The 24234-nt window shown below is 40.2% G+C and overlaps 1 protein-coding gene across 5 annotated transcripts in view; it reads right to left on the bottom strand.

The window, feature by feature from the left end:
• herc2 (HECT and RLD domain containing E3 ubiquitin protein ligase 2) overlaps positions 1-24234 on the bottom strand; it is a 488151-nt gene that overhangs the window by 273348 nt on the left and 190569 nt on the right. For all 5 annotated transcript variants that reach the window (XM_051927044.1, XM_051927043.1, XM_051927046.1 and 2 more), the window contains exons 13-16: positions 11342-11499; positions 4294-4407; positions 1666-1917; positions 574-767 (exon numbers count right to left, since the gene is read on the bottom strand). In XM_051927044.1, the coding sequence (XP_051783004.1) occupies positions 574-767; positions 1666-1917; positions 4294-4407; positions 11342-11499 (718 nt within the window). The remainder of the gene's footprint in view (positions 1-573; positions 768-1665; positions 1918-4293; positions 4408-11341; positions 11500-24234) is intronic.

Genomic DNA, 24234 nt, shown 5'->3' with positions numbered 1-24234 from the left:
TGCTATTGATAAAATTGTATGTGATGAACACGTTATTCAAACACAAGGAGCCCTTAAGTGTACTGGGTACCAGACTAAATGGGCCAAACAGCAATTACAGGCATCTAATCTAAGGACTGTGCACTAGACATTCAAGTAAGAGGGATGTTGAGCCATCAACTGTTTACCACTTTGTGGTGAACTAACTCACACAGATGGGAGCAGCCACTTGACATAACTAGAAGGGCCCACATATATTGACTGCAGCTGGTTGATACATTTATAAAGAATGAGTTCAGCTCTGACCTATAGAAGAATTTCTCCTGCATCACGAAAGAGGTTAGGAACAAATACTTTGAATAGGACCTGTCCAAGCCTTGAGTAAACAAGGCAACTGAAAGGAGCTGTGACCAAACGGTTGCTGGTACATGTTATAGCAGCAATCCAAAGCCAAGAAATTCACACTGGTTGAGAGTCAATTTACATGCAATATTTTCAGGAGTCTCCAGATTTGACTGAGAGGTACCAGAAGACCACAAATATATACTGTAGTTTACCCTTGCAGATAAAATATATGCATAAAAATTCACTTACCTGAGCAGGACCACAGGCAATCCCTACAATATGTTTTGCATTTAGGCTTGGCAAAGCTGATGGCTTCTTCTTGTTTATGAAAAGCGTATCAAAATGTTGGAACTGGTCATTGCTGCCCCAGCTATGCACTTCCCCATCATCAGTTAGTGCTAAACAGTGTGTCGAGCCAACGGCAATGTCAACTACTTTTTTTCCTAAGATAAATTACACACAAAAAAAAGAAATACATCATTACAATATGCTCGATAACAGTGTTTTTCAACCACTTGTGACCCATATTTGGATTGCGAGTTCACATTCATCACGATGGTAGTGAGTCACAATGGCCATGAAGAATCTATTTATGCTGTAACACATTAACTATAACATTTCAAGATACACTGTAATAAAATACACAACATAAAACTCCACAAACTTGGGATGGAATTTCAGAAAATGCTAAGAAAAATTCTAGAAATTGAGTTCTATCACTGTTTAGCTAATAATCACTCATCACTAATTCTGATACACTATCAAAGCAGTATAAAATTTTGGATTGCACACTATTCAAGCACTGAAGTACTAGCCAATTAAAATAAAACCAGTCTAAAATTCATGTCAATCACTTTCTCTATTAAGATAAGTGGGAATGAAGACTCCCCAAAAAGAGAGAAAGAGAAGGAAATTTTAGATTGGTCTGATCAGGCAACCAGCAAGATGAGTTAACAGATTCAGAATTTGATACAACCCAAATGACAACAATTACAATGCTGCATGGTTTTAGAATATTGAAACTCTCCCAACACTGCTCTAATTAGAGAACTAAATTTCCAGAAAGTTACGCACAGTTAAATGACAGGAACCAAATTTCAAGGTTAAACACTACAAATTTGTTGTAATATTGGATTAAGCAATTTTACTGTGTATTTAAATGAAAATGACATAAAACTATATCAAGTATGCAGGCTATTTTTTTTCCAAGTCTTGCTAAAGAATCACCTAAAATTCATCAAAAATTACAAAAATAAACATATTAAACAGAAATAATAAATATTACTGAATAAATAAAACTTAAATGGATAAAAGGCATATCAGTGTAACAGAGCTTCATACCTTGTAAACTATCAAGTAACTTTGGATATCTGACATGTTCTTCTGTCCCATGCCCCAAGCGCTGGTTATCACCTTTACCCCAAGTATAGACTTGTCCATCCTTTGTCAAAGCAACTGAGAATTGGCTGCCACAGCAAACTTTTACAATGTTTAGGTCCTGCAATTTTTCAACTAGCTTTGGTGTTTTACATCCATCACTCCCTCCTCTTCCTAATTTTCCATAGTCTCCATCTCCCCAAGACCATACTTGACCTGACAGGGGAAAAAAAAGTTCACAGGTCAGTCATAAATCCCACAATAACCCTACATACCTATCTACTAGACTCAAACTGACATCAAACAAACACTTTTATGGGTGATACTTTAAACATTAAACATCCAGAGGTACCTGTAAAAAAGCACACATCAGATTACATTTTAGGCCATGTTATTTTTTTTTGTAGGAAAAAGGTCTGGTACAATTCTTTAAAAGAAACAGGCACAGCATGGTACATCAGCAAAGCATAGACTCTTATTTTATCAAAACTTTGTTTTTATGGGCTATTTCTTACAGTAGAAGGTAAATAAAAATCCACATATGAAGAGATTTTAAAAGACACGTAGTACACAATCCTAGTAAACATACTTTAATTTTTGCAAACTACAATGACATATGATAAACAAAATCCAAATGTAGGAAAGCAGGTTTAATTTGCTAGTAAAACAGATGCACTGTAAATGTGTGACTACAGCTTATCTAATAAAACACACGGACAAACGTAACACCCACATCAACACTTTTATTAAAATAAGTCAAAAAATGTCTAATAAATAAAATAAGTGCAAAAAGAACTTAGTGACTCTGACTCCACAACTGCAACCTGGATGGTAGCTGGCAGACAGCTCTTCACAAGCTGGGTGGAAAAGCAGATGTCTGTGAGCATTTGTAACACCTGGGTGGGGTTGGATGGTTGGGCTACAGAAGACTGGCCAGCAAGAAAGGGAAGAACATCATTTGACAAACCTCAAGAGGATTTGAGAAAGAGGGTAAGAGAGTAAGAAAAAAAAGTATAAATAGTAGAAAAAGTATAAATAGGAGCCGGGCACAGCTGTTAGTGCTGGTCTTGTTCTTAGTGATATTGAAGAGTCTGACAGTGGACAGGAGAAAGTGAAGGAAATACAATGTTCATGTAGCTCTGTCTTCTGTGCTCTTAAGTAACTGCAGCTGCAACACTGGTCTGTAGCAGAATGGTGAATTGGTTCATGGCACTAAGTTAATTCCATTAACAGAGGTTGTTCTGTGTGATACTGGTCTAAAGTGCAAGGTGGCATGGCTTTTTTTGTAGAATACTTTTACTACTATTTCTTCCACTTAATATTTAATTAACTTAAGTATGATTCTACTTAATATATATCTAAGGTGTTGTATATTCCTTAGTATCAGAGTAAGATTTCAGTGTTCAGCACACAGAAAAGTACTGAAGTCCCTAATTACCAAAGGATATTTTGCACTCTGCTTAACACTAAGTGTTTCTTCTCTCATTGAATCTAGGATACCTGCCTACTATGTGTCACAGCATTTGTAAATCAAAAAATTTTTGGAGACTATTTATAGTCATTAACCACATTTTATATCTTGTAGTTAGTGTTTTGTGTGCTGCTAGAGGATAAAATATAATGGTATTAGCAAACTCACTATAATTTGAACACGCATGGAGTCTTTTGCCTGTTTTACAAATCTAGCAAGTAAATGTAGTAAAACAATCCATTGTAATGATCACACATTCAGTTTAATGGTTTGTGTCACTGACAAGATTTGCATCCACCCATTGAAAGAGCACAAACTCTATAAAAAAAACTTTGTAAATGCAGTGTTCAGCTTATATTCAAAATCAGTAAGACAAAACAGTTTGCCTTACATCAAGGTTATAGAAGGGCTTTGTTATCAATCAAAATTTTCATTGATAATCAGGTAAGGGGTGATGTTTTTTCTCGTCATCTACACTGACATAATATTTGGTTAAGAAGCTACGTCTCTGTTTAGAGTGAAGACTATATAAACAACTTTCAATCTGTACCAAAAATTGTTAATAAAAACTTTTACCTCCTATAACTTCATACAACACAACTGCCCCCTTAAAGATCAAATGCAAAAGTAAGAAAGAGTCACTCACATCCCAAAACTACCAACAGATGTACAGTAAAGCTTGTATCTTTTATCCCAATGTAACCTTCAATGATATACATGTACATGTTCTAAGCCTAGTAATGTCTGTAAATCTTAACTCAACATCGTTGATGTAGTAGCTATAAAATTAACAGATTTCAGTGACTAGAAGAACAAAACGCTGAAAGTAAACCGTTAAAAATTTTCATTAGTTGGTGATTAACTAGTTTCCGGAGATAACAGCATGCAGTATGTCACCATTCAACATTCTATGAAAATCACGGGTGAAGAAAAACTGCTATTTAACAACAGCTAAGCACCATTTATAAACAGGTTTACAGAGTGCATATGGCATAGAATGACTATTGATTGAAGATAGTTTACTTCAATATGGCTAGATTGGGAGTTAGTGTGGAAAGTAACAGAAAAAAAAAAAAAAACTAAAATACATACATAAAAGTAACAATAGTATAATCACTCACCATTTTCGGTAACAGCTAAAGTCTGAGCATCACCACTTCCACAGGAAACATCAATGACCTTAAGACCTTTCAACCCAGTTACAAGCATTGGTGTGGTCTGATCTTCACTCGAACCTGCACTCAAGCAGAAATTGAAAGATTTCAAATTAAACAAATTATTGTTCTTCCTTATAAGCATGCACATTATTATTTAGACTTATCTGTAAACATCCTAATAACTTATTTTAACATTATGCATCAAACCTTAGGCAGTAGGAAAAAGGGAGTACTACTGCAAGCTACCAGTAACTCTGTATATATTTATTGTGAAAATTTATTGTGAAAGCCAGGTTCAGTAACGCTATGATCTATGATACTTGTGCAAAACACATGCGCACACGCACACACATACACACACACACACTCTAACACACCAGTCTTCTGTTCCTCATACTGGATGAAAAAAGAAGGTTGCAGGGTAAAAAACGTTTCATTGCAAGGTATTTTCTAAAAGTATAAGATTTCCTTTTCCTCTGTTCTTAAGTAGAAATCACTTCAAATGAAGTGCCATTAAGGGTGGTTTTCACATCATAAAATGCTAATGAAATACCTGTATTACTAAGTCATTTGTTTTCTCATTGTCAACGAATGCTGACAGACTATTAGGATTAACATAGTAAGAACTGTTTTAAGTCAGTAGGCAATGCTGATTTAAAACAAATGACAGATCTACACATTGTTCCCAAAGACATACATTCCAGTTACAACTATAAAATGCCCCATATGTGCAAGTAAGCCCTATGATGGACCACCACCCTGTTGTCTAATAAATTTGTCTTTAAAGTTTGAGCATGTTAAAAATAAAAACTATAACAACATGTTTAAGCAACATTTAAAACACTTGGAAAAAATTGCAATATTCCAAGAAGTGAAAGAGGGGCTAAATTCTAAACACTGTAGCAGTAGGGGGTGCTAGTGCTCCCTTGAACCCTCAGGTACCACGGCAAACACCAGGTAAAAGTATAACTTTTCTTCTTTTTATTATAAATACATGAACCAAGCACCCTCCACTCCACACTACTCATACAATAAATCAATAATCAATCACCAATACAATATTCTCTATCCTCCTCTCCCAGACACATAGCCACCCTTCCTCCCAGCTCAGCTCAGTGTCTGGGCTTTCCCAGAGTCCTTTTATATCCCCTGACCCGGAAGTGGTTCCAGCCCAACAATCCATAAGTCCTCATCACTTCCAGGTCAGATTAAAAGTCCTTTTCTTCAACTCGGAAGCATGTCGTTCCTTCCGGTCATGTGATCATGACGCACTTCCGGGTTATAGGGCACGTAGCACTCTGTAAGCCTCCCTACAGCGGCTCCTGGTGGTCCCCATGGTATCCAGCAGGGTTGTTTATAAAAACTACAATGTCCATAATGCCCTGCTGGAATTTGGGGACCTTCCATGCTGCTGGGAGGGCTCCATCTGGCGGCCTGGAGGTGTGGACCAGAATATTTGGCCGGCCATCCCTCACAACACTAAATGAAGCAATAGTATTCAGCATAACAAATATACTCAGCATATTAGATTCAAGTAGGCTGTGAAAGAGACTTGACTGATGAAACTCAATTGTTAAGAAAGATGCTCTTTTAAGTCACACTGGATTCTGCTGTCAAGTCCAATTAGCATTAGGCAAATTACTGACCCAAAGTAATTACGACTTTTGGTGTATCTGCTTTAAGCCCCACCATCATCCTGTACATACTAATGGAAAGTCTGAGCCTAATTCAAAAGACTGCCTTGATAATACTGATGAATCAAATGACTGCAAGGTAGTTTAATTATTTACAACATACAATGGCTCATGAGGTACTGAAGTAAGTTAACACAATCTAAAAAGGCACGCTTTGGACTTTCAGAGTCACTACTGAGAAAATAACCACAGACCTTTAATTAATGAATAATGCAGGACTGTTGATTGACACAAGTTAAAGATGCAGCTAATCTAATCATTATCCAGAAATGTGGCAAAAACAGCCTTTCAGTTTGGTGCATTTATATGTCACTAATTTACAGTAAGTCAGAGAAGAAGAGTGGGGAGACGTGTCCGGAGGCAGGAGAAGAGAAGGAAGGTAAAGTGAGTGGAACTGAGGGTAGGTACTTTGAATGTTGGCAGTATGACTGGTAAGGGGAGAGAGTTATCAGATATGATGAAGAGAAGGAAGGTTGATATATTGTGCGTGCAAGAGACTAAATGGAAGGTGAGTAAGGCCAGGTGGATTGGAGGTGGATTCAAATTGTTCTATCATGGTGTGGATAGGAGGAGAAACGGAGTAGGGGTTATTCTGAAAGAACAGTATGTCAAGAGTGTTTTGGAGGTGAAAAGAGTGTCAGGCAGAGTAATAATTATGAAGTTCGAAATTGGAAGTGTGATGATGAATGTTGTTAGTGCATATGCCCCTCAAGTTGGGTGTGCAATGGATGAGAAAGAAGATTTTTGGAGTGAGTTGGATGAAGCGATGAACAGTGTCCCCAAGGGACAGAAAGTGGTGATTGGAGCAGATTTCAATGGACATGTTGGTGAAGGGAACAGAGAAGACGAGGAGGTGATGGGTAGGTACGGTGTCAAGGAGAGGAATGAAGAAGGTCAGAGGATAGTGGATTTTGCCAAAAGGATGGACATAGCTGTGGTGAATACGTATTATAAGAAGAGGGAGGAACATAGGGTTACGTACAAGAGTGGAGGAAGAAGCACACAGGTAGATTACATCCTATGAGGAAGAGTCAATCTGAAGGAGATTGAAGACTGCAAAGTGGTGGCAGGGGAAAGTGTAGTTAAGCAGCATAGGATGGTGGTCTGTAGGATGACGTTGGAGATCAAGAAGAGGAAGAGAGTGAGGGGAGAGCCAAGGATCAAATGGTGGAAGTTGAAAAAGGAAGACTGCAAGGTTGAGATTAGGGAGAAGGAGAGACAGGCACTGGGTGGTAGTGAAGAATTACCAGACAGTTGGGAAACTACAGCAGATGCAGTAAGGGTGACACCAAGAAGGGTGCTTGGCGTGACATCTGGACAGAGGAAGGAGGAAAAGGAAACCTGGTGGTGGAATGGGGAAGTACAGGAGAGTATACAGAGGAAGAGGATGGTAAAGACAACGTGGGATAGTCAAGAGATATGCAGAAAGTAGACAAGAGTATAAGGAGATGAGGCGCAAGGTGAAAAGAGAGGTGGTGAAGGCTAAAGAAAAGGTGTATGATGAATTGTATAAGAGGTTGGACACTAAGGAGGGAGAAAAGGACTTGTACTGATTGGCTAGACAGAGGGACGAGCTGGGAAAGATGTGCAGCAGGTTAGGGTGATAAAGGATAAAGATGGAAACATACCCACAAGCGAGGAGAGTGTGTTGAGCAGATGGAAAGAGTACTTTGAGAGGCTGATGAATGAAGAGAACGAGAGAGAGGTTGGATGAGATGGAGATAGTGAATCAGGAAGTGCAACGGATTAGCAAGGAAGAAGTAAGGACAACTATGAAGAGGATAAAGAATGGAAAAGCCATTGGTCCGGATGACATACCTGTGGAAGCATGGAGGTGTTTAGGAGAGATGGAAGTGGACTTTTTAACCAGAATGTTTACTGGAATCTTGGAAAGTGAGAGGATACCTGAGGAGTGGAGAAAAAGTATACTGGTGCCGATATTTAAGAATAAGTGGGATATGCATAACTGTAGTAACTACAGGGGGATAAAATTGATGAGCCACAGCATGAAGTTATGGGAAAGAGTAGTGGAAGCTAGGTTAAGAAGTGAGGTGATGGTTAGTGAGCAGCAGTATGGTTTCATGCCAAGAAAGAGCACCACAGATGTGATGTTTGCTCTGAGGGTGTTGGTGGAGAAGTATAGAGAAGGCCAGAAGGAGTTGCGTTGTGTCTTTGTGGACCTGAAGAAAGCATATAACAGGGTGCCTCGAGAGGAGTTGTGGAATTGTATGAGGAAGTTGGGAGTGGCAGAGAAGTATGTAAGAGTTGTACAGGATATGTACGAAGGAAATGTGACCATGATGAGCTCTGCGGTAGGAGCGACAGACATATTCAAGGTGGAGGTGGGATTACATCAGGGATCAGCTCTGAGACCTTTCTTATTTGCAATGGTGATGGACAGGTGTCCCCGTGGACTATGATGTTTGCTTATGACATTGTGATCTGTAGCGATAGTAGGGAGCAGGTTGAGGAGACCCTGGAGAGGTGGAGATATGCTCTGGTAAGGAGAGGAATGAAGGTCAGTAGGAACAAGACAGAATACATGTGTGTAAATGAGAGGGAGGTCAGTGGAATGGTGAGGATGCAAGGAGTAGAGTTGGTGAAGGTGGATGAGTTTAAATACTTGGGATCAACAGTACAGAGTAATGGGGATTGTGGAAGAGAGGTAAAAAAGAGAGCAGGATGGAATGGGTGGAGAAGAGTGTCAGGAGTGATTTGTGACAGACAGATATCAGCAAGAGGGAAAAGGAAGGTCTACAGGACGGTAGCGAGACCAACTATGTTATATGGGTTGGAGATGGTGGCACTGACCAGAAAGCTGGAGGTAGTAGAGTTAAAAATGCTAAGATTTGCATTGGGTGTGACAAGTATGGATAGGATTAGAAATTAGTACATTAGAGGGTCAGCTCAAGTTGGACAGATGGGAGACAAAGTCAGAGAGGCGAGATTGCACTGGTTTGGACATGTGCAGAGGAGAGATGCTGAGTATATTGGGAGAAGGATGCTAAATATAGAGCTGCCAGGCAAGAGAAAAAGAGGAAGGCTTAAGAGAAGGTTTATGGATGTAGTGAGAGAGGACATGCAGGTGATGGGTGTAACAGAACAAGATGCAGAGGACAGAAAGAAATGGAAGATGTTGATCTGCTGTGGCCACCCCTAAAGGGAGCAGCCAAAAGAAGAAGAACAAGAATTAAAACAATCAACAAGATGCCCACATCTGAGACACCAAATTAATGTAGGCTGAGCTCTGTTTAGCTTTCTAGCCGGGATGGCAGAAATATGAAGAGATCTTTACAATAAATTAGCGAAAGCCAATATTAACACATACACTTTGTGTTGTGGTTTGGTGTGGCATTAGACATACTTTCAACAAAACACCCAAACATACTTCTTGTAATAAACAAAACAATACAATTTATTTATAATATAACAGAAGACAAACACATGCAAGTATACAGATATGTATCTAGTAGCAGAAAGAAAGAAAGAAAGAAAGAAAGAAAGAAAGAAAGAAAGAAAGAAAGAAAGAAAGAAAGAAAGAAAGAAAGAAAGAAAGAAAGAAAGAAAGAAAGAAACTGAGTTTGAGAAATGACAATAGGTGGAGAGTGCTAGAGAAAGAGACAGCAATAGAGCACGAGACACCCAGAGATGCAGAAAACAAGCACAAATGAGAAAAATGGCAGCTCAAACGAGCACTGTACGTCACAGAAAATCTAATATGCTCTTCAAGTTTGTCTGCACTTTTAATTTTTTTTAATTATATAATCAGACCATCTAAAACCGATTGGCATATCACACATTACAAATGAAAACTGCTGAATTCTTATCAATGGCCGATTACTTGGTGCATTTCTCCTTTAAATCACCAATTGTATTGTTTTTCCTCATATTGACTAAAACATCGAGAATATGCATTTATTTCAAGTACAACTGACTACTGCAAAGCTTTATCATTCAAATCATTCTGTTGTCAAGCAATAGAGCAAGAGACACCCAGAGATGCGGAAAACAAGCACAAATGAGAAAAATGGCAGCTCAAATGAGCACTGTACGTCACAGAAAATCTAATATGCTCTTCAGGTTTGTCTGCACTTTTAATTTTTTTTAATTATATAATCAGACAATCTAAAACCAACTGGCATATCACACATTACAATTCTTATCAATGGCCGATTACTTGGTGCACTTCTCCTTTAAATCACCAATTGTATTGTTTTTCCTCATATTGACTAAAACATCAAGAATATGCATTTATTTCAAGTACAATTGACTACTGCAAAGCTTTATCATTCAAATCATTCTGTTGTCAATCTGAAATTATTTAAAAAGTCTGCTGCATGGATCATTGCGAAAACTTAATTATAAATATATTTCTCCAGTTTAGACTAGTTTGCTAGTCTAACCAAACTAAAATACAAGAATAAATGAAAACTACTATTGTAAGCACAGACTTTTTAAACCAACTTGTACAACTAAATTCCATCACGCTAAGAGGTTGGGAATACTATTTGCCAATGGTTGCCAAAAATGCACCAGGTCACCACACAGCAGTGTTTCCCAAAGTCGTTCCTTCGATGAAGGTTTTTGTTCCAACCAGATTCCTAATCAGTGACAATACCTGTTAACACTGAGCTTATTTAATTAGCTGGCATTTTTTTTCTTTTATTCTAGAGTCAGAAAAGCACAGCAGCATGATTTTTACATGTATAAGACATTTAGAAATATTTCTGCTTTCTGTTATAGATTGAAATGCTTAACTCTCTTTTGTTGCTTTCATTATATTTTGCCATTTCTCTGTGCAGTTTTCACCCTTCGTTGTATCTTATTAATGACAATTAAAAATGAGCAGAGTAGACACGCAGGCAAACAACACTGAATAATCAAAAGCTGCAACTACTTTAGCGTCAGACCCACTAATCAGTAAATAATGGATTAATTAAACAATTAGAACACCTGGAAAAGCAGAATGAAAATCAAGTTGAAAATATTGTTAAAAAGAAAAAAATACATTATACCCATATAACAGCTTGGTACATTTTAATTTATATATTTTTTTAACCAAACTTAGTTTTCTACTTCTGTATTATTCCCAAAACACAGAACTTGGGAAATAACAGTTCAATTACTTAGGCCAGGAGTTCAATTAAAAACAGACACTGGTTGCAACAAAAACATGCAGCCACAGTGGGTCCCCAGAACCGAGTTTGGGAAGCATTGCCATATAGTATAATACCATTGTACTGACAAATACTGAAATATACTACAAATGAGAGAAACAAAACTGGAACCATACACTATTACAATAAAAGGAACAGTACCGTGCCCTAGACGGCCATAATTGCCTCTTCCCCATGTGTATAGCTCTCCATCCACAGTAACTGCTGCACTGTATGTACTTCCACATGCTATATGAAGTACCTGATTGCCTGACTGCTTTCCAGAGAAAGCAGCAATCATTTTCGGCTCTTCCAAATACCTGTAACAAAAATAAATATAGAGATAGATGAATAAAAAAATAAAAACAGTCAAAATTTTTAGTAGCCGTCTTGTAAAAGCAAAGCTGAAAAAATAAATTTCTCCTACCACAGAAAATAGTGGGAGGGCCGCATAGTAATCCATAACCCAAAACCATCCAATTTTGAGATAAACTGACTTAATAAAAAAAAATTATAAAACTGCGAATTTTTGAATGTGATATACTGCAACCAAATTATGTGAGGTTTGTTTGTTAACTTTTACATAATGCTCCTGTTCATTTCCAGCATTCTTTAAAGCCAATGGTTATCATGCAAAATGTAGGATATCCCTGTTAAATTACATATTTTGTTGACATTTGAAGTAAAAAATGTAAATACAACTTACACAGCAAACAAAATAAAACATGGGTATTTTTATGAAATGATTAATGTACAGTTGCAGTTTATCTGATGAACTAAAAATGTAAAAAGACAAAGCAATAAGCATGGCATTTGAAAAAACTCTACTAAGCAAGTGTTTACCAACAACCCAACTGGCAAAAAATCAAAGCTTGCAAACATTTTTGTAGCCAGCTATCAGTTTCAGAATTCTTGTTTTGGAATTTTCCACCATTCTCCTTTGCAGATCAATTCCAACTGTAAGATATTCTTTGGTTGTCTTGCATGAAATGCACATTTAAGATCTACCCATAGATTTTCAATAATGTTCAATCTAGGAACTGTGAGCGACATTCCAAAGCCTTCACCGCATGTTTCTTGAGGTAGTTCATAGTAGATTTCAAAGTGTGGTTTTGTTATCTTGTTGTAGAAGTGATCCATTTTTAAGCTTCAGTTTCCTGACTGATTGACTAACATTTTCCTAAAGGATTTGTTGACATTTAGTGAAATGCATTCTTCTCTGTAACTGCTGGCAACCACACAACCACCAAAGCATAATAGATCCCCAATGCCCCCCAAACTTAACAGTTTACAAGGTGATATTTTTTTCCAAATACTGCTCCTTTTTTCTCTCAAAACAAGCCTTTTGTGGTTGTGGTTTTAACTTTAATTTGTCCATAGCACTTGGTTCCAAAATGCCTCAGTCTTATGTAGATGTTGTTTTGCATATTTGTGATTTTTTTGGAATGAAATCATAGATAAGGTTTCCTTGATGTGGTTGCAAAATCTGTAAATTTTAGTCTATATATTCATTATATTTTACTCAAGACAATAACAACAGATGAACTTAAATACAGGTCACTTGCATGGTCAGTTAACATCAAAGCAATCTGTTTTCCTGACTTGTACTAGTAATCAAAGCATTTGTTTACAGCTTGGGAAAGGAAGACATGCCATGAAGCTTGATCTGATTACTTTACAACCTGCTAACAGAAGGAGATGCCATGGGACTCGAAATGGCCAAACCAGTTTACAACTTGATACAGGAGATTGTTAAAACATTAGAAACTTTACTGCTTGAAAAAACTGACATACTCAAATAGATTAAAGAGTTTGAGAAAATTCATCCATCTTATTGACAGCCAGCAAATCAGAATATCTCACAATCACATGCTGCAAAACCCCTGTGTAGAATTTTATAATAAAATATGCCTTGTCTGAGGAATGACAGAAGAAGAGAACAGAACGACCTCAGAAGAGGGTAAGAGCAATCTTAGGAACAACTTTGAGTAGTAGATTACAAGCCGCCTAGAACATTCATCCTTGACATCTTTACTTTCGTAAGCTTTTTTTAAAGACTATATATATCCAGACTTTACTATCAATCTTATTTTCTATTATTATTATTTGTTTTATTTGGTATTATTATTTTAACCGCCACCTTATCGTGGTGGAGGGGTTTGCGTGTCCCAATGATCCTAGGAGCTCTGTTGTCCGGGGCTTTATGCCCCTGGGTAGGGCCACCCAAGGCAAACTGGTCCTAGGTGAGGGATGAGACAAAGAGCGGTCAAACAAACCTCCTATGAAGAAAAACAATTTTGGACGACGTTTTCCTTTGCCCGGACGCGGGTCACCGGGGCCCCACTCTGGAGCCAGGCCTAGAGGTGGGGCTCGATGGCGAGCGCCTGGTGGCCGGGCCTGCACCCATGGGGCTCGGCCGGGCGAAGAGGCAACGTGGGTCCCCCTTCCCATGGGCTCACCACCTATGGGAGGGGCCAAGGAGGTCGGGTGCAGTGTGAGTTGGGTGGTGGCCGAAGGCGGGGACCTTGGCGGTCCGATCCTCGGCTACAGAAGCTGGCTCTTGGGACGTGGAATGTCACCTCTCTGAAGGGGAAGGAGCCTGAGCTAGTGCGCGAAGTTGAGAGGTTCCGGCTAGATATAGTCGGACTCACCTCGACGCACAGCTTGGACTCTGGAACCAATCTCCTTGAGAGGGGCTGGACTCTGTACCACTCTGGAGTTGACCCCGGTGAGAGGCGCCGAGCAGGTGTGGGTATACTTATTGCCCCCCAACTTGGAGCCTGTACATTGGGGTTTACCCCGGTGGGCGAGAGAGTAGCCTCCCTTCGCCTTCGGGTGGGGGGACGGGTCCTAACTGTTGTTTGTGCGTATGCACCGAACAGCAGTTCGGAGTACCCACCCTTTTTGGAGTCCCTGGAGGGTGTGCTAGAGGGCATACCTTCTGGGGACTCCCTCGTTCTGCTGGGAGACTTCAATGCTCACGTGGGCAATGACAGTGAGACCTGGAAGGGCGTGATTGGGAGGAATGGCCCCCCCGATCTGAACCCAAGCGGTGTTTTGTTATTGGACTTCTGTGCTCGTCACGGATTGTCCATAACGAACACCATGTTCAAGCATAGGGGTGTTCATATGTGCACTTGGCACCAGGACACCCTAGGCCTCAGTTCGATGATCGACTTTGTGGTCGTGTCGTCGGACTTGTGGCCACATGTCTTGGACACTCGGGTGAAGAGAGGGGCGGAGCTGTCAACTGATCACCACCTGGTGGTGAGTTGGCTTCGATGGTGGGGGAGGATGCCAGTCAGGCGTGGTAGGCCCAAACATGTTGTGAGGGTCTGCTGGGAACGTCTGGCAGAGCCCCCTGTCAGAAGTAGCTTCAACTCCCACCTCCGGCAGAACTTCGACCACATCCCGAGGGAGGTGGGGGACATTGAGTCCGAATGGGCCATGTTCCGTGCCTCTATTGTTGAGGCAGCTGACCAGAGCTGTGGCCGTAAGGTGGTCGGTGCCTGTCGTGGCGGCAATCCCCGAACCCGTTGGTGGACACCAGCGGTGAAGGATGCCGTCAAGCTGAAGAAGGAGTCCTACAGGACCCTTTTGTCCTGTGGGACCCTGGAGGCAGCTGATAGGTACCGGCAGGCCAAGCGGAATGCGGCTTTGGTGGTTGCTGAGGCAAAAACTCGGGCGTGGGAGGAGTTTGGGGAGGCCATGGAGAACGACTTTCGGACGGCTTCGAGGAGATTCTGGTCCACCATCCGGCGTCTCAGGAAGGGGAAGCAGTGCAGTGTCAACACTGTATATGGTGGGGATGGTGCGCTGCTGACCTCGACTCGGGACGTTGTGGGTCGGTGGGGGGGAGTACTTCGAAGACCTCCTCAATCCCATTAACATGCCTTCCAATGAGGAAGCAGAGCCTGGGGACGCAGAGGTGGGCTCCCCCATCTCTGGGACTGAGGTCACCGAGGTGGTCAAAAAACTCCTTGGTGGCAGGGCCCCGGGGGTGGATGAGATACGCCCGGAGTTCCTCAAGGCTCTGGATGTTGTAGGACTGTCTTGGCTGACACGCCTCTGCAACATCGCATGGACATCAGGGACAGTGCCTCTGGATTGGCAGACCGGGGTGGTGGTCCCCCTCTTTAAGAAAGGGGATCGGAGGGTGTGTTCCAACTACAGAGGGATCACACTCCTCAGCCTCTCTGGAAAGTCTATTCAGGGGTCCTGGAGAGGAGGGTCCGTCGGATAGTCGAGCCTCAGATTCAGGAGGAACAGTGTGGTTTTCATCCTGGTCGCGGAACAGTGGACCAGCTCTATACCCTTAGCAGGGTCCTGGAGGGTGCATGGGAGTTTGCCCAACCAGTCTACATGTGTTTTGTGGACTTGGAAAAGGCATTCGACCGTGTCCCTCGGGGAATCCTGTGGGGGGTACTCCGAGAGTATGGGGTACCGGCCCCCCTGATAAGGGCTGTTCGGTCCCTGTACGATCGTTGCCAGAGCCTGGTCCGCATTGCCGGCAGTAAGTCGAACCCGTTTCCAGTGAGAGTTAGACTCCGTCAGGGCTGCCCTTTGTCACCGATTCTGTTCATAACTTTTATGGACAGAATTTCTAGGCGCAGCCAGGGCGTTGAGGGGGTCCGGTTTGGTGGGCTCAGGATTGGGTCACTGCTTTTTGTAAATGATGTTGTCCTGTTTGCTTCATCAGGCCGTGATCTTCAGCTCTCTCTGGATCGGTTCGCAGCCGAGTGTGAAGCAGCTGGGATGAGAATCAGCACCTCCAAATCCGAGACCATGGTCCTCAGCCGGAAAAGGGTGGAGTGCCCTCTCAGGGTTGGTAGCGAGATCCTGCCCCAAGTGGCGGAGTTTAAGTATCTCGGGGTCTTGTTCACGAGTGAGGGAAGAATGGAGCGTGAGATCGACAGACGGATCGGTGCGGCATCCGCAGTAATGCGGGCTCTGCATCGGTCTGTCGTGGTGAAAAAGGAGCTGAGCCGCAAGGCGAAGCTCTCAATTTACCAGTCGATCTATGTTCCTACCCTCACCTATGGTCATGAGCTATGGGTAATGACCAAAAGAACGGGATCGCGAATACAAGCAGCTGAAATGAGTTTCCTCCGCAGGGTGTCTGGGCTTTCCCTTAAAGATAGGGTGAGAAGCTCAGTCATCCGGGAGGGGCTCAGAGTAGAGCCACTGCTCCTCCGCATCGAGAGGAGTCAGATGAGGTGGCTCGGGCATCTGATCAGGATGCCTCCTGGACGCCTCCCTGGTGAGGTGTTCCGGGCACGTCCAACTGGGAGGAGGCCCCAGGGAAGACCCAGGACACGCTGGAGGGACTATGTCTCTCGACTGGCCTGGGAATGCCTTGGGATTCTCCCGGAAGAGCTAGAAGAAGTGGCCGGGGAGAGGGAAGTCTGGGCATCTCTGCTCAAGCTGCTGCCCCCGCGACCCGACCTCGGATAAGCGGGAGACAATGGATGGATGGATGGATGGATGTAATAAATATCGCACTGCTTTTAACTTTCTACACTTTGTCTTCATGTGAAGTGTGATTGAAGTGATAGATATTTTTAAGAGCACCGGGGGCAGTTGGAAATTTGGAAAAAGCTCTGTGCAGCAAGGTTTAATAAGGGCTGAGGGTGAGAGCTCCACCCAATAGTAGCGAACAGTACGCAAAGTAAGGTATTCTTGGTTGATAAATGGCCTATAGCCAAGGATGTTGAGCCTTTGTATGTTTGAATATATTCGTACAGACTGAAGTAATATTTATATCTGAGATATATTTAAAACATTGTATGTTGTTCGTGCTGGCAATAGATAAGTCTCTTGAAGTGCCAGAAGAGTGACAGGCTGTGTCATTCCTAAGGCACTTGTGTAGTTTAAAGTGCTATAGGTTAACCAGCCGTGTATGTGTCATTCATGAGACATAATTGTGGTTAGGGTCTGTGTGTATGCAAGTCTCCTGAAGTGCTAACAGAGTGACAAGCTGTGTTATTTATAAGGCACTTGTGTGGATTAAAGTGCTAGAGATAAACCATCTGTGTGTGTGTCATTCACAGGGCACTGTTGAGTTTCTGTGTGTATACTATATCTATGTAAGTGTGTGTTAATCTTCAGCTTTGACAGTAAACCAACCCAACAGCGAACCTGATAAGTACACTTAACCCTAGATAAAGGGTGAGTAGAGGGAAATATCATGATAACACACCTTGTGATGGCTCCTCCATGAAGGCCATGTCCTTCTAAGTAACGCAGCACAGTAGAGAAGTGCACCTGCACGAACTCTACTTTTCAGCTAAACCTGCCTGCAAGTTCACTGCAGTCATTTGGGGGGTTTTACTTTGACTTCCTGCACATTATATAAGCTATTTTACCTGTCAGTTTTTGTGGGCTTAAAGATCTTGTCTTGACCTACATTGTTCCCTTTCTTGACATTACAAAGTATGTAAAATTGCTAGCAGGATGTGCATTTATATATTTTAATAGCCTTCGTCTACTCTGAAGGTATCTATTAATTTAATTTTCAGATCCTCAAGTCAGTTGCTTAGAAAATTCCATGGTTGTTGAGTGTTGCACAATGTTTAAAGAGTCAAAGAATTTATTAGGCGCTGGTATTGTGATCAGCTGACAATTCCCAATGACAATACTTATCCAGAATAGCAAGCTTATCATGACCAGAATAACTACCTAAAGAGTTCAGACACTAATAACTGAAAGGATGCCCACATTTTTGTAAATTCCTAAATTGTTCTCTTATATTTTAAAATCTTTTAAGTTCCTCAGAAAAATCATAACTAAACATTATCATTTTAATAAAAATGTCAATGTTTTAGATAGTTTGCTGTCAAAATTGTATTGGCTATCTTACTTCAAAGAGAGGATGGGAGCACATGCTGATAGTGCGTTGCTGCACCCACCATACACTGAACCACCTGGATTGGGAACCAAGTGCAGTGGGTGAAACTGTGAGGTTTTTAAAGTGGCTGGAAATGTGAAAATAATATGTTATTTACCCGGGGTATTCAAAATTTGCATGTAACTGTAAACTTTTCCTAATGGCAGATGCATGACATAATTCAGATCTTGGTTTAAAAACATGGAAGCAATCTTATAAATAGTGATACACTGCAATTCACATGTGGAAACAGTTTCAGTGACTGACAAGTAATGAGAGTTGGGCTGGGCAATAAAATGATAAAGATAATTATAGGAAAATAACTTTTCCTCAATAGAAACAAAGATATGGTTTATAGAAAGTCGACCTCTTTTTAAAGAGCAAGTCGGCCTTTTGTTATTTTTGCTCTGTATCTTTTGTGTTTACATTTTCTTAATTGCACAGCTGTGAGTCTTTTGTTATGCAGGAAAAGAACATTATTGTTATTTTATTCAAGGAGCATTATTATTTAATATATGCCAATAGTTTATTTTTAAGCCATTTCACATGTACATTTTCAGCTGTATGTTAATAAAAGTGCCTGTGTGTCATTTGAGACATGTGGCTTTGACTCAGAGCTGTCTTTTTGTTATTACTTTAAGGGAAGAAAAAAATATCGAGATATATATCATATATCGCCATTCAGCTAAAAAATATCAAGATATGATTTTTGGTCCATATCACCCAGCCCTAAAAGTCGATATAACTCATTCCATCCATGTTTTGACAGACAACACGAAAAGCCAATGATAATGAGAATAGCGCTACACTCATCCAATCATGTGGCTGGAATAATTTTAAGCCACATCACATTAGGTTGACACACATAGCATGGAGCTGGCAGCAGCACTTATGCTGTTGTTTGGGTTGCAGCAGCTGCGCATGTCAGGAGTGGGAGAGAGATAAAAAAGAAAATGACAGAGAATATTAACGAAAACTTGAAAAAAAATCAGCGTTATTCCAAAGAAGACACCCCAATTGACACAGCCCAAGGCTTAAAAGACTAGGATTCTGTTGAAATGAAGGGTCAGAGGAATTCGGTAGTGTGTATATATACTTTGGCTATTTAAAGTCCGAAAAGAAATGGAGTAGTATGCATTGCAACTTGTGTTGAAAGCATGTTCCCACAAAGACAAGATAATACCACTAATCTTTTGTACCATCCTTTAGAGCAGGCACAATGCAATACTTTATAGTCCCAGACGCAAGTAAGTGCTGCACTAATCCGGATTTCTTGTGCCTTTCTTTTTTTTTTGCCTTGGAGCATAAGCTGACCACAAACAAATGAATATGTCAATTTTGTGTATGTTCTCCTTCGTTTATATTTGAAAACTGCTTGAATTTGTACTGAGGATATATAGGGAATGTTTTTTGTTTATTAATTTGTGGGGTTGTTTCTCAACCATTTAAAACATAAATCTATACAAAGGTAAGGATACAGTATAGAGGTAGTTTTTTTGAGATTTTATTTTGTAATAATACCTACTTTATTTACTTGGTACTGACCAAAGAATTTACTTTGTTTTCTTCTGTAAAACCTGAAAGCTTATAGATTTTAGTTTTGGATTTTAACATTTTAGAATTAAGATTTATTTTATTTATTTGGAGTTGCCAAACAAACTTAGTGTGTTCTCCTTTAAAACCTAAAAGCTTTTGACTGGTCAGAATTTTTTATTTTGTATTACCTATTTTATTAATTTGGAATTGACCAAAGAATTTAGTTGTGAATTTTGTTTGTGTTCTCCTGGCACACTTGAGGCTTTTGACTGGTCAGAATTGAGATTTTAGTTTATTATATAGACTGTGACAGATGGCCGGGGCCCATGCCCGGCCGGGACACCCCTTCTGTGTATGTTCCAGGGGAGCAAGCATGGGCTGCACAGTACCTCCCCCGGACCACTTGATGGCAGCCCCCCTGGGTGACTGTGGTGCCTCAGATACCTGCAGGGCTCCATGGGAGATGGAGTTCTCATCAGCCCTGTTGGGATCCGGGGTGGCCACCAGGAGGTGCTGCAGGGGTTCCTGGGCCCGTCTGGGCAGTAGTTCAGCCACACCTGGAGGTGCAATCGGAGGCAGGTGGTCAAACACCTGAAGCACTTCCAGGTGAACTATAAAAGGGGCCAGCATCCACCACTCTGAGAGCCTGAGTCGGGAGGAGGAGGACAACGCTTGCCAGTAGGAGTGGTGTTGCAAAGAAGAAGAGTGTGGTGTTTTGGTGGTTTTGGGACTGTGTTGTACCTGTTGTATCACAGGGATGATGTGCCCCACAGGTGAAGAAAAATAAAAGTTCACTTGCTTTTATGCATGCCTCCGGTGTCAGTCTGTGTCGGGTCGGTGCCTATATAGCACCTTTGCTACAAAACCTATCCTATTTATTTGAAATACAGTTGTATAATGTTCTACAATTCATTTGTCATGTTCAACTTCTGACAGAAAATAATATTTAAACCAAAATTAATCTTATATCGTCACATCTCAGGAGTAAAAAGGAACCTTTAAGCTTGACAAACAGTGATTTGATTTATATTGTGATATACTGTATTTTACGCTCCATAAGACGCATTTGACCATAAGACGCACCTAGGTTTAGAGGAGGAAAACAAGAAAAAAAATATTCTGAACCAAATGGTGTACTAATATATTTAATAAAATATAGCAGAATAATATTTCAAACATGTAAAGTCAACAATGGTATTAAGAACCATCATCACTGTCATGAGCAATCTTCGCGTTTTCTGGAAACCCCAAGATCTCCTCATCGCTAGTGTAAGAATTTATGAAGCTCAGTTGCTCACAATCACGGATATCACTTTCTTCGCTATCTTCATATATGATGCTATCTTCAGTTCCATCTAAGGAATCGCTAATGGCAGCTTCCACCTGCAGCTATACCGCCGTGAGTGGCAGCCTTTTCAGCAGCTCCGTGTATCTGTTTTTTTTCACCTGTATTATTATCATTCTTTAATTTAATATTATTTATTGTATCAGTATGCTGCTGCTGAAGAATGTGAATTTCCCATTGGGATTAATAAAGTATCTATCTATCTATCTATAGACTCTTCAGTACATGAGCGACTCTCCACGTTAGTGTTTAGATTTGGATGGTGCATGTGCCCAAAACATTAACATTTATATGTTACTTACATAAAAGCCAGATCGAATGTTATTTAGCTTGATTTATTTACTTACTTCCTACAGCGTAAAGTCACAAGTAGTCTGCAGAGCTTCCTGTGTTTGATCGACACGGGCATGCTCAAAAAATACACGGCTAATGCCACGAAAAGTGCACGCTGACATTTCAGTTCGTAAGCAATGGTACGAGAATGCAGTCAGACTTCTTTTTTGGGCACATGCACCATCCAGATCTAAACACTAGCATGGAGAGTCGCTTGTGTACTGAAGAGTCTATAGCTGCAGGTAGAAGCTGCCGTTGCTGTACTTTGTATATAAGAGCCAGATCTAATGCTATTTACCTTGATTTATTTGCTTATCTTTCTACAGCATAAAGTCACAAGTAGACTGCAGAGCTTCCCATGTACATATATAAAGTACAGCGACAGCAAAAGTGCGACATGTATTCTTTCTCTGATGTAGAACCCTCGTCCTCTGTTATAGGACGTCTTTATGTGAAAACAACAGTGTCAGCTTGGGGGAAGCGTGAACGCGACAGAGAATAAAACTGAATTAAAAAAAAAAAAAAGTTGTATTCTTGAATAGAAGCGCACTTGTTCTACTTGTACCTTTTTGTGGAAGTGTTTATTTGATATTTGGACTTCAGGCTTCGCATCACACATTATACACTTCATATCTACATTTTGTTAATTATTACTAAAACATGACAAATGTTTCTATTTTAACGATGTGTTTACATACATAGATTGTTGTAGACACAGAACACACAAGAAATGCATGTGTTCCAAATAACAATATAGCATTTATAAAAGGTGTCATTTTGCTTGACACGTGGGTAAACAGACTTGAGCTGAGAAAACTGTGTGGTGGTGGGGGGGATGTGATAGCGGGCTGCTTGCTGCTTATCGACACATTTACAAGACAAAAGACGCTGACGGAGAGGTGCCAAGGAATTTAAGGTGGGAGGGAATTACGAGTTTTTTCGTAGGCTTTGGTAATTCTAGTCTTAAGCGTCTCCAGGGGTTTCTCGTGGGCCTACCACTTCCTCTTCTAACAGCTGTCGCTACCACTGACAGGTCAAGTAATACACATCATGGTCTGTGACGCAATATTTGCTCCATAAGACGCACAAACATTTCCACCCACTTTTAGAGAAAAAAAGTGCGTCTTATGGAGCGAAAAATACAGTATATCGACTGAAATGAAAAACATTATCATGATAATTTTTTTTCCATATTGCCCAGTCCTAAGTGAGAGTTTAGCAACTTCAATGGAGTTTAGTAATTTGGAGAAGGGTTATTATAGGATTCCACATCAAAAGTTCTAGAGGGGAATAAAGGGAGAAAAGGTGTACCAGAGAAGTATGAGAACACTGTCCAGGAACTGTATGAGAGAGTGGGGACCCAAGAAGCAGTGACTGGTTAACAAGGATCTTTCTCAAGCTCTCTTCCATCTGGTTATGGACATTTTGACTCATGGAATAAAAAAATTAAGTTAACTGGTGCATGCTTTTTGCTGATGACATTGTGTTGTGTAGCACGAGAAAGGAGGAAATGGAAAGGAAGTTAGAAGATAAGGCAAGTGTGTTGGAAGAGAGCGGATTGAAGATACAATAGGAAGAAGACAGCATGTTTGAAGTTTAATAATAATCACAATTCAGAAGTTAGCCTGCAGGAAGAGCTATTGAAAAGAGTGTTTAAGTTTAAAAACCTAGGATCAGTGGTAGCTCAAGATCAAGAATTGGATGCAGTGAACAAAGAGTCCAGTGTGGATAGAGCAACTGGAAGAAGGTATCAGGATTATTGTGTGATTGATGAATAAAGGCAAGGGTTAAAGATAAGGCTTTTAAGACAGTGGTAAGACCATCAATTATGTATGGAGCTCAGACATGGTCATTAAAGGGAGTGCAACGGAGTAAGTTGGGCGTGACAGAAATAAGGTTGAGACAGATATGTGGAGTTATAAAAAGAACAGAATAGAAAAATGAGACAATCAGAAGTACAACGTACAACAAAAGTAGGAAAGATATCTAAGAGAGTACAGGAAAATAAACTGAAGTTGTAGAGACATGTGATGAGAAGAGAAGATGACTATGTGGGTAAAAGAGTGATGGTAATGAAAGTACAGGGGCGAAAGCTGAGGTGAATGTATAAAATAAAGGAAGTCTTGAAGGAAAACGGTCAAGCACATCAACAATAGTAAAAGAAAGATAAAGAAAAAGAAGTAGTCCTTCAATGAAACATGCCTTCCTTATAATACTTGTTGAAATGTATTTCAATATAAATCTGACATGACCTACAGACAATAATGTTTCCACCAAGAAAAATGTATTCCTGTAACTTCTGCCCTCTTTCAATATTTACTTATAATGCAAAGCAAACAACATTATAACAATTCAAAAAATGTGATTCAATAAAATTGTGTGTTCCTTTCTGTGAGCATGCCTTTTATGAATAAAATTTAATTTAAAATTTGTACATATGCTATTTTTGGGTATATCTCATTGAAATTCAATTTTATATTTCTATTAATTTTTTATTGAAAAAAACATAATTATTGCATTATTCATTTTTCATTGCTATAATTACTTAATTATTTATTACTTACGCCAGTAACTCCCACACCAACTAGGCCAAGTCTACAACCACTAATAATTTGTGTTTGGGGAAACACTGAAATATTATTCTAGTTAGACTGTGAAATAAATTTAAAAATGTTACGCTACAGGTTATTTATTTCATATACTAATTAATCTTTATTCTTAGACAACTAAAGTATTAGTTGCTCAATACTTACACAACAAAAGATGACCAAAAGCTAAGTAAAAGGAAGTGAAACAAAAAATAAAAAACAAACTAATTCACTTCAAACAAATATGGTCCCAGAGAGTGCGACATGCTGCATGATGATTATCACATGCAAGTAAGTAATACCTCAGTGTACTCTGTACATATTACAGTAATAACCCTATAAGCCTATGTCTATAAATGGTAAACTC

Source organism: Erpetoichthys calabaricus, chromosome 4, assembly GCF_900747795.2.
Source record: "Erpetoichthys calabaricus chromosome 4, fErpCal1.3, whole genome shotgun sequence".
Taxonomy (NCBI): domain Eukaryota; kingdom Metazoa; phylum Chordata; class Cladistia; order Polypteriformes; family Polypteridae; genus Erpetoichthys; species Erpetoichthys calabaricus.
Note: the sequence above shows the minus strand (reverse complement) of the source record. Positions and strands in the feature narration are given on the sequence as shown.